General features: G+C 38.6%; 1 protein-coding gene across 7 annotated transcripts in view; it reads right to left on the bottom strand.

Moving 5' to 3' along the window:
• LOC118817771 (ryanodine receptor 1-like) overlaps positions 1-13,964 on the bottom strand; it is a 125,265-nt gene that overhangs the window by 3,920 nt on the left and 107,381 nt on the right. For 4 of the 7 annotated variants that reach the window (XM_036584685.1, XM_036584687.1, XM_036584686.1 and 1 more), the window contains 14 exons: positions 12,370-12,399; positions 8,900-8,981; positions 7,450-8,762; positions 5,592-5,674; positions 5,264-5,432; positions 4,303-4,389; positions 3,904-4,158; positions 3,211-3,341; positions 2,519-2,561; positions 2,116-2,249; positions 1,061-1,121; positions 832-978; positions 543-677; positions 290-446 (listed from right to left, as the gene is read on the bottom strand). In XM_036584685.1, coding sequence (XP_036440578.1) covers positions 290-446; positions 543-677; positions 832-978; positions 1,061-1,121; positions 2,116-2,249; positions 2,519-2,561; positions 3,211-3,341; positions 3,904-4,158; positions 4,303-4,389; positions 5,264-5,432; positions 5,592-5,674; positions 7,450-8,762; positions 8,900-8,981; positions 12,370-12,399 — 2,827 coding nt within the window. The remainder of the gene's footprint in view (positions 1-289; positions 447-542; positions 678-831; positions 979-1,060; positions 1,122-2,115; positions 2,250-2,518; positions 2,562-3,210; positions 3,342-3,903; positions 4,159-4,302; positions 4,390-5,263; positions 5,433-5,591; positions 5,675-7,449; positions 8,763-8,899; positions 8,982-12,369; positions 12,400-13,964) is intronic. The other 3 variants (XM_036584688.1, XM_036584691.1, XM_036584692.1) reach the window with 1 other exon arrangement.

Genomic DNA, 13,964 nt, shown 5'->3' with positions numbered 1-13,964 from the left:
GCAATGCAATTTACCTCATAAAACATCATTATGTGTCAACTTGCATTACTGGCATAAGCAGTTAAAATACTAGGAGTAGAACACAAGAAGTGTTTTGTATACATCTTATTCAATGTTAATGTGTTATGAAGTCCCTCTGAAGGTAGCCTTCAAATAAAGTGTTAACGTTTTTGTGACTGGCAAGTTCATTAAGGAGAATTAGAGTTTTGCTTTACAATAGCTCGCACAGTGTGCAGTGCATAATAGCTTTCTGTCCTCTATGTGTAAAAACAGGAGCGAAGCTTCTGACCCTGAATGATGGCCAGCAGGATGACGATGACGAAGAAGAAGAAAGTGATGTCAAAGACCACACGGTAGAGCTCATACTCATCTCCGGCTGGATCCTCAATCTCATCACCTATACCACCACCAGCTCTCACACCCACATACATGTGGAACAGGTAGCACTGAGAACAAGTTCAAGAGAGAGAGAGAGAGAGAGAGAGTAAGTCATCACATCTTTGCCTGTATGACTGTGACAGTAACACTGAACAGAGCCTTACAGTCATCATGTCATCGCACTTCATATCCGGCTCATCCTCATCCTCACTCATATTGTAGAACTTGCGGAAGAAGTTGAAGGCCACCACGGTATAGAGGTACACCACTACAGCCAGCAAGCCCACTGTCATCACCAGCTACACCATTAACGAACATAGAAACAAGGTATGAACAGCAACAAATACATCATATGTAGTTGTTTTGGTTAAATTAGTTCCATATGAAGAAAGCTTTCACTTTTTCGGTATGTCTGAAAGCTTTATATCCATGCAGGCCTTGGTTCTACTGTACCTGTTTGCCGTTGTGTGTGACAGAGGACAGGATGGTACGCAGCGTTTTCACGCCCATGGCGATGTCCAGCAAGTGAGAGGCAAAGAAGAAGTTGTTGTAATGACCCAGCAGGGACATGACCAAGTACCACACCAGGTAGAGGAAAGTCTGGAGAAGATTTAAAGAAGTCAGCAGACAGACACCAAATCAGCCAGGAACACAGTAACACAACAGTGCAGTCAATACTTACATTGTCGGTGAACACAACTCCAAACTTCCAAATCTGGTACTTGATGTCAATGGAGGTCAGCCTAAAGAAATAACAATAAGTGCAGTTTGAATACAGTGCTTTACACCTACCTACTATAATAGCTTGTCAATGTAAGTGTACAGAACTGTGCAGAAGTCAGAGAGCACCATTTATTTAATTTCCAGCCAAAAAGCCATTAAGTAAAAATGAATAAAGTTATTCATTTTTCAGAAAAAAGAAGCAGAAAGCATATATTTAAGAAAATATTAAACAGAAGCCTCAACAATTAATATAATATAGATATCAAACTATATATGTAACTATATACATATAAAACTTTCAGCATTTAACATTTCCACCTTTTGCATTTATTACAGCTTCCAGTCTTTTTCAGGAGAGTTGCTTTCAGTTTTTCAAAGAAAATCTGCAGGCATATTTTTTCCACACCTCCAAATTTCAGTCTTAGAAGGTGGTTGCATTTTTGCTTCACATGATCCAAGTAATCCAAACACATTCAGTGATGCTGAGGGACTCTGGGGTGACCAGTTCACTATTCTGAGAACACCAACAGCTTGTTTGTTTGATATGCAGATTTCCTTATACTTTTCTCTATATCCTTTTCTTCATAATGGCTTCTTGACAGCTACATATCCTTTCAGACCCATAGTATTGAGTTATCTTCTCACAGTGGAAGGATGGGACATAAACGTGGGTTTTTTCAGAGCTAAAGCAAGAGTGGAGCATTATTTTCTCGCACAGATGAAAGATGAAAGCTTTAAGTACTGTTTATTTTATGGTGATAGTTTTGATGGTCTAACAGCTCTTGCACAATTTCTCTTTATCTTTTAAATTTGTTTTTTTTTTCACTTTGACTTTACTTTCCTTATGCAGGTGAATTATCTTACATCTAATCTCCTCTGAAATACCCACTGAGTAAATGGATAACTTGTACTTAATGGCCATTTTGACTGGTAATTAAAGGGCAAAGGGTGGTCTCTAACTTTTGCACAGTATTGAAGGTCTGTTTGTGCGTAGGGAGGGGGTGTATTCTGTACCAGGTGAACATGGAGGTGTCCGGTTTAGGCTTCTTCTCCTGTGTCATTTGACTGACATCCAGAGATGCCAAGTCCATCCCGAGCAGTTCAGCAATTCTCTCTCTACCATAGATGTCTCCATACTTATCAAGCACCTGCCATCAACATTTTACAAAAATCTTTATTTCAACATATACATTAATATGTAAATGTATATGTATTATGATTAAGCTATATTGCCTTAAAAAGTTCTACAAACACCATTTTTACAAAATTCAAATTATTACTTAAACAGGAAGGGAAAGAAGCTGAGATTTGATTGAAGGGTCAGTTCTGTGTCGTGCCCACTGAGCAAGTGAGAATTAGTAGCACTACACTTATTTGGAAGTAGAAACAAAAGAGTAAATACAAACAAGTCACCCACCTTTCTCTTCACAAACTTGTCCCAGTAGTTGTTAGGGAAGGTTCTGTGTAAGAAAAAGAAAACCACATCAAATATCTAAATAGCTAAGACATAGACAATATGTTCAAAAGTTTGTAGACACCATGCACATCAAACATTTCTTCTAAAATTAAGGGTATTAATGGGGAGTTTGTCTTCCTTTGACCTCCTTTATTACTGATCTTCAACACTAGATGTTGGAACATTGCTGTGAGGATTTGATTACATTCAGCTGCAGTAGCATTAGTGAGGTCAGGTAATGAATTTGGATGATTAGTTTTGGAACACAAACGGTTCTCCAACTCATCCCAAAGGAACTAGATGGAGCTCCAGCACTCCAGGCTCAGCCCAATGCTCTAGCCAGCGCTTGACATGAGGCCTGGTGAACTCAGGCTCATGTGTGGCTGCTCCGAAGCATCACATTCTGTTGGCAGTGCTTTTCTATGGAGACTATACAAGCTGTGTGTGAGCAGTTGAATACCTCTGTCAGCCCTGGGGGCACTTTAAAGGAGCTGTAATCACTAATTAGAATGGGTCGCTGGATACTTGTGAACAGGTAATAAGTCAACTACTCTCATTTTCAACTATACCGAGATCTACCCACTATTTACTTCAAAGGTTTTCAGAAAATGATGAAAAACATCACATGAGTAGAAATGCAAAAGATTTCTTACGGTGTATTGAGTACCAGTCTGTCCCACTGGCCTTTAATGTCATCATCCTCTGGCTGTTCAGTGACATAGAGTCCATCGAATTCCAGCTTACGGGCCAGCTCCTTCTCTCTCTTGAAAATTACCAAAGGAACCTGCACCACAAACACAACAAATATGCAAAAAATAGAGAATGATCAGTATTTGTAAAATATATTTGTTACCCTTTTGGTAGCCCAAATAAACCAAAACCTAATAATAATAATAATAATAATAAATAAATGCATTTACATATAGTACAAATTGAATTATCAGTCAATTATATTTGTCAGTAATGATTTAGTTCATTTTTAATCTGCTCAAATTAAATAACTTAAAATATTAAGCATTTGCTCAATTGCATACAAAAAAAACATTTCATAATAGTTATAAATGAATTGTCTATCAGTGTCTGTCACTAAGTAAACGGTTAATAATTCAAGTGGTAGCACTTATTAATGCACAAGTAACAATTATGATTATAAAAATCATTAATAAACCACTAGATAATGATTAAATTGCTATTTATAGGGGTCTATTTTTGTAAAGCCTTACCATATATTTATTTCATTAAATGAAAATCTGAAAATCTGATCTGCAAATTGCAGGCTAGATCCATTTAATTAATCAGTAATCCTTTCTTTATTCTATAGTGTAAGCGTATTGTGACCAGCTGACCTTGAGACAGTTGTAGCCGATAATGCAGAGGAAGGAGATGATGGTATGTAAGATGCCGAGGAAGGCGAGTGCAGGCTCCATGTAACCTGTGCTCTCCTCCAAGAAGTAATAAACAGGCCCTTCTTCATCATCCTCATCTCCATTCTCCTCCATTCCTGAACCTTCAGCCTCACCGCCAGAACCCTCAAACAGTCCAGAGCCCTCAAACATTCCAGAACCTTCAAAGTCCTCTTCACCTGGAGGGCTACTGGACACCTGAAAGACAGCACAGGGAAAGATGATATTTTCACAATCCCACAGCAAATGTCATCAAGAAAAATATATTTTTGGGAACAAATGGGGATCATTCTCAGTTTGGAAATACATTTTTATAACTTTAATGAAAAAAACATAGCTGACCTTGTAAAAGAGCAGGATGAAGTTCAAAGCAAAGGCGATGAACAGAGCCAGGAAACGCAGGTTGTAGAAATTGCGGGACAGGTAGTTCTAAAACAGAAGATAAACAAGGAACAGATTTTACTAAATGTAGTTAAATAGATCTCCGTCAGTTAACCAACAAGTAAAACTTTGAGTCCATATCAATGTGAATTCATATACAATTAACATTTTCATTGTTGATCAAAAGAAGGATAAGATTAGGTACTCAGGCAGACATCTGTAAAAATGTACATGTCTCATCAGTGATAAAACTCATGCAACTGAAGGGCAATAAAATTACTACAGGACAAGTTTTGGGGTTTCATTTCTACAAACCTGGATGTTTGTGTCACATGGTGATGTGATCCTGCTCTATTCATATAAAAAGTTGTTAATTCTGTGCATATAAAGAAATGCTTTGATAGTGTAGTGTATCTGCATGTGAACATAAAGTAAATGTAAAGATCTTGCTTCTCTGATAGACTTTCTTTTTGTTTCTCTTCCTGCTAATATTCTCCCAGTGTACAGAGAATATGGAGACAAAATTCTACCACCCAGATCAGGTAGATGGTTGAAAGAATTCCTAACAATCCACTGTTTTTGCAATTTAGAAAATGTTTTATATAAATATGTGCGCTAGAAGACTAAATTCAGCAAATAGCACCACACACAATGCAATGTCAGCCTGGAAAATCCACCAAAATCACAGAGGTTTGTATCCAGGCCAGACTAAATCAATCAGACGGCCATGTTTGGTGAAAAACAGTAGGTAATTAGGCCTGTAATTTTCTCAGGGTAGGAGGGAGAAAAACACTGACATGTCTGTTCCCGATGGAAATAAAATCACCAAGCGGAGCTTGTAAAAGAGGAATTTACCCCAGGACCCCATGTACTTTTAATCCTGTCCGAATAGGGCTAAAGTCTACTTTAAAAACACTCTTACCATGAACTTGATCCTCTGAACCTCCAGCTCATTCCATAGCTCAAAGCCCTCCTCAGCAACTTCTTTCCCTTTTTTAGCTTTGACCTTCACTTTTTTCTCCTCCTCTTCCACCTTCTCCTCCTCTGGCTTGGCCTCAGCTTCCTTCTCAGCTTTTTCTCCGTTTTCAGCACTTCAAACGACACATAGATAGAGTTTCAGAGACTTTAACTGGTCTGTGGCACAATGAAATGAATGTGATGTGCTCTTACTGGATGTATCCTTAAACATGTTTTACTTATAACTGAACGCTTGATCCAACAGGAGCAGTCATTTTGAATCTGGTACTCACTCTGCCTTCTCTGGCTCTGGGGCTGGCTCTTCCTCTATCACCTCTGGTTCTCCTTCTTCCTCTCCCTCTGCTCCTTCACTCAGCTGAAAACATACGACAAGAATATATATGAAAAGAAAAAAACATTTTATGTGCAAAAAAAGTTGTTTTTTTTTCTTTTATGTCACAGTTTAACTCTTAGAGGTCTTAGAACAAAAGCATGGTATCATTTTGTATAAAATATTTGTCAATCTTAATTGAAGCAAGTTGAGAAAATCGGTTGACAGTGCAGATTCACAACTCAACTTTTTATAATTACATTTATGCAATTTTTTAATGTAAATCAAATGTACAAAACCAGTTCCAAAAAGTTGGGACAGGAGCATGTTTACCTCTGTGTTACATTACAATCACAATTTCAATGGGGACAGTTCTGGACTACAGACAGGCCAGTCTAGCACCCAAACTCTCTGATTATCCAGCCAAGCTGTTGTAACATGTGCAGAATGTGGCTTAGTGTTGTCATATTGAAGTAAGTATAGACATCCTTGAAAAAGACAGTGTCTCAAAGGCAGCATATGTAGCTCCAAAATTAGTTCAGTTTCAATGGTGCTTTCACAGATCAACAGGTCACCCACTAATGCCTCCGCCCCCAACCCAACAACCTGATAGACGCTAGCTTTTGAACTTCACACTCATCTGGATGGTCCTTTTCTTCTCTGGCCCAGAGAACATGGCATTCATTAAAGCTGGACTCATCAGACCACAATGCATGTTTCCACTGTGCATCAGTCCATTTCATCTTTTGATGGTTTTATGCACTCTAGAGGGTGAAGTACCTAAAATCATTGCAATCCCTGGCTGAGGAAAGTTTTTAAACTGATGCATTTCTTGCAGATGCATTTTTAATAAAGTGGGCAGCCCATGCTCATAAGGGATAAGGTCTTTTATTGATGGCCTTTTTATATCCAATGATCCAATAAAATACATTACTGCATCATCTGTTTAAGATGTTTTTTGATTTTCCAGATTGTTCCTAGTCTCGAATTGGCTCTGTCCCAAGTTTTTTGGAATGTGTTGCAGGCTTCAATTTCAGAATTAACATATATTCACAAAAAACAATGAAGTTGATAAGTAAAACATTACATACATTGTCTTTGTACTGTTTTTGTTCAAATATAGATCAAAGTAAATTTGTATATCACTTTCTGCTTTTATTTGCATTTTATCCACTGTCCCAGTCTCTTCCAGAACAGTGACAGCTCTAACTTGTAAGGGTTAAAGAGGAACGAATTTTTCCCAAATGTTGCCACAATTAAATGGTTAAAATGTAAATAATTCACTCAGAGTTTGATATGAAAGTCTTCATTCTAAAAAACTTAAATGATTCAGAATTGTTTACAGTGATGGCAATAGGAACCAGATGTCCCAAGAGTTCAATATTTTTCTACTGAAATGAATTCAGAATTTTAAGTTAACTATGTTACTTACGGTTCGTTTTTACAGTGTGGTGAATTGGCAGTGGCCAGACATTCTAAGGCAAAACAATTTATTCTAAGGCCAGAACTACTTATTATTTTCAGAATTACCACTATTTCATTATTATGAATAATGAATCATCATTATCAATATTACAAATATAAACTCAAAAGAGACTTGTAAGTTTACTGGCTGTCTTGGACAGTAAAGAAAATGGCTATATTTGTGTTGTAGACATCGTGACCCATGGTTCCCATCACCACCACTGTAAAGAAAACACTGTAAGTCGGTAATCCTTTAACAATGGGTGCCGCCAATTCAATTCCAAGGCAAATCATTTTAGATGCACAATGGTACAAGATTTTGATGTTACAAATTAAGTTTTTAAATTGTGGCCCACCAGTTTCCTCTTCAACAGTGGTGTGCCCTCTGGTGTTGGGGGCTCCTCTGGCTCTGTCTCTCCCATATCTCCGAGACCTCCAGGGGTGTCGAATCCTGGCCTGCCTCCTCCTTCTGCCTCCTGCCCATCTTCATCTTCTGCCTCTCCACCACCAGCTTCCTCTCCCTCACCCGATCCACCTGCTTCCTGGACCTTCCTGGCTCCTGGCTCAGGTGGGAGGTCACCATGCACCTCATCCTGAGTCGGGTCGGGCATGTTGGTTAGGATTTCAGTTAAGGTCATCTTCTTAGCCCCCTCCACCAGGCCGCCTCCAAACAGTGTGTTCCAGACGAGCATGAAGAGGCCTTTGCATATGCTGTAGATGAAATGCAGGATGCCCATGAGGATGGTGAAAAAGAATGTGGCCAGGCCGATAATCATTTCCTTTATGGTCATTTTCCTAAGTTTGCGATAGCGCCGTCTCAGATTGCGGAAGGTGAACAGGTTGAGGAAGTTCACCATGCTCTTAATGAAGTCGGCAAATGCTGAGCTGGACTCAGCCGGGGCCTCCTCTCCATTCCCTTCCTCTCCCTCCCCTCCATCTCCTTCTCCTCCTCTACCACTTTCCTCTTCTTCTTCCTCATCCACATCTCCATTTCCTTCTTCCTCCTGCTCAGAGATCTGTGATGCAATGTTCATCTCAAAGATGGTGTCCTCGCAAAAGTTGACGAAAAGTTCCATCTTCTCAGACTCGCCGCCCTCATTGACCACATCAAATATGAACTGCCTCTTAGACTCTCGGACCTGTGGCATCTCCCACTGGTTACGGTTGGCCTCACTGATCTCAAAGTAGATGCGCTCAATCCTTTTACTGGCGCCCATGATCTCGATGCGGCCTAGGAAGGGGCGGAAGTAGTTTAGCACGCTTTCGGCCTGCTCCAGGAAGTTCTGCAAGCGTGTGTCATGAGGCACGTGTTCAGAAAGGTTGGTGAGCAGTACGGCGATGTTGAAGCCAATGTCTTTGGCTGGCTCCTGGAAGCGATTGGCAAACTCCTCAAAGTTGATCATCTCATTCTCATCAGCCTCGGAACAGGAGAGAAGGAACTGGATCTCGGAGGGAGAGTATTGCTTTTGGCTGTCCATGGCCTTGGAGAAGTCCTTTTTAGAGATAAGGCCACGCGGGTCTGTCACATAATCGAGGAAGGCATCTGATGCCACAATGTCTTTTAGCTTAAGGAACATGTCGAAGAACTTGAGAATCATCTCCACATTGCTGGATGACTCCACCAACATGTCCACCATCTGGCGCGCAATAGTGCCATTCACCACGTTACCTGAAAACAAGGGAAACATTGAAACATAAAAGGGGCAGTAATACAGCTTCAGTTGTGCATCTTCACAAAAAGCTAACTCATTACATTTGAAGATAATTCTTTTAGAGAAGTGTCTCATATCATCATATGTCTCATACCCTCCAGCAGAGAGAGCAGCATTACGACCATATCTTTCTGCAGGTCCAGAAGTTCCTTCAGCAGACCGATCTGACTGGAGTCCTGAGTTTGTAGAAACACAAACACACAAAGCAGGAACAGCAAAATATTACAGACACTGCTTGTCAACAAATTTTCCAACTCCACTCATGTTCTGAGTACAAGAGGAGAGTCCAGTTAAAGACACATTCATTATTTTTATTAGACTTGGCACACAGGAGTTTTACACCATAGTGTAAGTCAGAGACCACCCTTCATTTATTTAATTTCCAGTCAAAACGGCAATTAAGTATAAGTTATTCATTTTTTCAGCATCAGTTAGTAAACAAAAAACACATAGTCACTCTCAGGGCAAAACCTTTTATCTCAGGAAAAAACCTTTTATTATTTTTAAACATTATCAAAAATTGCCAGCTACCCTTTAGTTTCTTTCACAATTTTATGATGAATGAACCAACCTATTTGGCAATGCAGGCGAAGTTTTATTTTGGATTTTATTCTGAAATCTCTAAATATTTTACTGATTTTTTAAACTCTTATTTTTTAATATCTTATTTTTTGTTTTTGTTTTTTTGTTTTTTTTTAACTTATTTTCATTTGATTCTTTCATTCAGTTCTTACACAAGTTGACTATCTTACACCTGATCGTCTTGGCAATATCTCCTGATAAATTAACAACTTGTACTTAATGGCTGTTTTGACCAGAAATAAAATAACTGTAGGGTGGTGTCTGACTTTTGTACAGTACTGTATATGTCCCTTCCTCCAGATCTAAATTAGCTTGAGATTACAAAACACCAGTAAAAAAAAGTCAGTTGTTTATTAACTTGTTTTTAGTGAGTAGTGGGGTCAGCAAAGTCATCCTACTATCACCTTACCTCAGAGTGGGTTCTACTCCAGAAATGATCCTTGGTATGCATTTATCAACAACAGATAGAATTAGAGCATCACTCACTGTGAACATCTGCATTGTAAGCTAAGACAGGTCAGATGGATGGGGATGGAGGAAAGGACACATAGGCAGAACAGAAAAGGCAGCTAGGAAAAAAGCTACCTTACATCACTGTGAAATCAAGCATGAGACATTTCCACCATATATGTCTATACTATGAGTATCATTAAGGATTAATGGCATCTTATGTCGACCAATAATATGACTTAACCCTTAGAAGGCACAGTTATTGCCAGAGATAAAAAGTATGTTGTAATTCTATATTAAACGTTTCTCACACTGAGTTAATTTCTCCACTCATTTTAATTCTGTCGATAGCAACTAAGCAACTAAACTTTTAACCCATATCACATTTATGTTGGTAGAAGTAGGAGAGTAGTTTTTATGATTTGAAATTGATCAACAGTCATTGTTGTGTATATAGTTTTGTTTTGCAAAAGGAAAACCATCCTTTATTTGTATTTTGTCAAGAGTTTGGAATTCTTTGACATCAAAACAAACAGAAAAAGTTTGAAGTGCAATTTGAATCTGTCAACAGAGAATGTAGTGTAAGTCATTGTGTAATGTAATGAATTGTATAATGTAAATATTTACATAATAACAATTACATTTTAATTTAAGTTTACATTTATTGTTCAAAAGTTTGGAATCACTGTTCAGTAGATTGGAATCAAAGTTTCCAACAATATAAAAAGCAGATGCCGAACACTGTTATCTATTTTTAATAACTTAATTGGGTTTTGATAGTAATTCCAAGTATTGCTCTGGTGTTGCTATGTTTCCTATGGTGTTCCAGCTTGTTGGTTGGGCATTGATTGGTGATTGTTTTGTGGTTGCTAAGGTGTTGCTAGGCTGTTGCTATGGTATTCCAGGTGGTTATTAATGTGTTGTTAGGCCATTGCTATGGTATCCCAGGTGGTTACTAAAATGTTGCTAGGCCATTCCTATGGTATCCCAGGTGATTGCTAAGGTGTTGCTAGGCTATTGCTATGCTTTCTCAGGTGGTTGCTAAGGTGCTGGTAGCATACTTATTTGATGGTGACGTAAGAGTGTCCAAAACCTTTAACTGCAGTGTATACTACTAGACGAATAAGCATTACATATTATGTAAGTGGAATGACAGAGTTTCAGGATATGAGCATTTCCCCAATCATTCCTATGGAAAAAAAACATTGGGCCTCATTCACCAATATCTTCCTAAGTTTTTTCTCAAATTTGATCTTGAGAAAGGTCTTAAGAAAAAGTCTACATCAGATTCATGACATGTTCTTTTAACCACTGTTCACACCTTTGTGCTCTTGAGTGTGCATACAAGAAAATGAAGAACAGTCAGTTGGCATTTTCAAGCCAACATAATGAAGAAATTTTAGATGTGTTAGATGTGAAAAGGCTGTATAATGTTGAGAATTCATTATATTCAAAAAGTGGAGACTGAATCTTGAGGCAAATAACTTTTGTCTCAAATGTTAATGTAAATAGACAATTACAGCATATTATTTATCATTATAGTCACTTCTTGTTCACATAATTCTTGAAATATCTAAAAATACCTTTTAGTGAATAGTTAATAATATTAAAAACAATACTGCACAGATTATTATTGTATGAAAAATAAAAAATTGTTAATATGGCAAGTGATTTAAAACATACATTACATTCTGTATATACATGTAATGTGAAATGAATGTACAGCAAAATGACATTAATAACTTGACTTCTAAGGGTTAAGAAGGTCACAATATAGCATTAATGGCATGTTATCAAAATCTGGCAATGCATAATGTTTAATAAAATGTCATTGATCCTTAAATAGGTGTGACTGTATCCCAACCTTGATGGTGTCCAGTACTGTATAGTAAATCCACAGAATATTATGTGGACTACAACAAGAACAAGGCACACACATGGTGGTATACACACTGGTCAATATAGCAGAGCCCTTGTTAATGATGAGTCTGAGAAATCAGAAATGTATGTTTTTGTCTTTATCATGTGGAGCATATGGAGCAGATTTACAGGAGTGAGCACCACAGATATATAAGTAACAAGGATCTCCCTCAGCCCCCATGATGAAAACAAGAGCAGCACTAACCCAACTAACAGGAAAACTTGTGAAACTGGGAGTGACTTGTAGGCTGTGAGGGGGTGTCAGTTAAAGGAACACACGTTGATATTTTACTGCCTATAAGTGTTAAGCACAGAAGCTGGATAGCACTGTCAGGTGATTTCTCTTTGACACTAAAAGGTTTAAGACAGAAAACAAAAACTCTCCCGCTTGGTCTGATTTTAGGTTTCAGTCAAATAAGATAAAACTAACTGATGTCTGTCCTTTTGCAGAAAGAAAGTGAAAAACAAACTACGACAGTGCACTCCAGAAAATGTGCAACCAGAACTTCCCACACAAGGAGAAGTGTCTGTGGTAAGTGAGGTACAGTATGGTGAGCAGTAAATGGCAGGTAAGTTTACAGTGAAAAGCAAAAGTGAAACACAAAATCTTACGCCATTTCGGAGTCCTGGATCAGGGTGCGTCTGGCAGGGTCACACATCAGAATAAAAATGTTATCCATCAACATTTTTAATTCATTTTTGTATTCATGTCATCTCTCCGGTTTGGACACAATGAGCCATTCTACTATTCATTTTCTAATTTTAAATACTTCTTCCACATCACTGATGCTGCTTGTGCATTGCCATAAGGAAGACACACACTGAGACCAGTCACCTACTCCTCACACTACAGTTTTGTAACATCCTTTAAAGGGCCCAAATTACGGAAAACTACATTTTCCTCACTTTTTTGATGCAGTATGTAAACATTGTTTTAAAACTTTCCGTTCACTCCCCAGTCCATATATGGAAACAAAGCTGCAGAACAGAATTTTGTATTTGCTGTTTTTGCAATGTCACAAAAACAAATGCATTTACATTTACCTTCTTTTTCAGCCAACAGTCGCTTAGCTCCGCCCATTCATGCCAAAGTTATAGACTTTTGAAGTCATGTCATCATTCTATAGTTGCTGTCTTGACAATATTAGCAATTCCAGGTCTAAACTGGTTTTCTGGGAAAAATGAATGGCATTTTTTGAAAATCGCTAGTACCACACAGTTAAATGTTTTCGGATCTTCTGAATTACAAGATCATTAAGAAGCCAAATTCAACTCTTGCTACATGCAAGGTAACACTGCTGCTCACTCAACTGTCAAAAAATTGGCAACCTCACCGAAATATTCCACAACCAGTAAGCTTTGTGGTAGTTCAGGGGCAGTTTCAGGCTCAGGTTTGAGTAGCTCAAACCTAGATCTAGTGACATTCAGGGGGAACATTTACATAAGACAAAACATATATAACATTTTTGTGTACCACTTCATTTTGAAAAAGCCATTTATGTTTTCAGATCAGCTTAGACCAGGAGTTTCTAAAATGGGCATGACGCCAGCTACAAAACAATGCACAACTTCAGAGGTCTACAAGGAGTGTTTAAGCCAGAGCTGCTTTTTGAATGAGAGATAGAAGATTCATGGCAGCCAATCAGAACAGAGGTCATTTACATACACTTATGAGCCAAAACATTATGACCACCATGCCTTATATTTTGGTCCTCCATCCACTACAGCATAGACACTGAAGGGTGCCTTGTGGTATCTGGCACCAAGATGTTAGCAACAGATCCTTTAAGTTTCAAGGAGCCACCAAACTCTGGGGAATGCCACTGCCAAGAGGGGTGTAAATGATCCAAGATGATGTTGAGAAAGGTGGCATGTATCAAACTGACGCCTGGACCTAGGGTTTCCTAGAACCAGCTTGTCTTCTTCCCACTGTGCATCCTGATGCCATCACTTCCCCAAGTTAAAGGCGCACATGTACTTGGCCCTCCACATAATGTAAAAGAAAACAGGCTTGCATGCCCGTTGTAGCCACTGTCGACAGTGGGCAGGCGATAGCATGGGCATTCTGACTGGTCTGCAACTGTACAGCCCCATATGCTGCAGGATGTGATGCATTTTGTGTTGTTATCAAGTCCTGTAACTGTCATTCAAAATTTCTGTGGCTTGTGCTCCAGTAGCGCTTTCTCTCAGGTCAGACTAAAAGGCAT

Source organism: Colossoma macropomum, unplaced genomic scaffold, assembly GCF_904425465.1.
Source record: "Colossoma macropomum unplaced genomic scaffold, Colossoma_macropomum, whole genome shotgun sequence".
In the NCBI taxonomy this organism is placed as follows: Eukaryota; Metazoa; Chordata; class Actinopteri; order Characiformes; family Serrasalmidae; genus Colossoma; species Colossoma macropomum.
The sequence above is the reverse complement of the archived record's forward strand: the minus strand, read 5'-3'. Positions and strand labels throughout refer to the sequence as shown.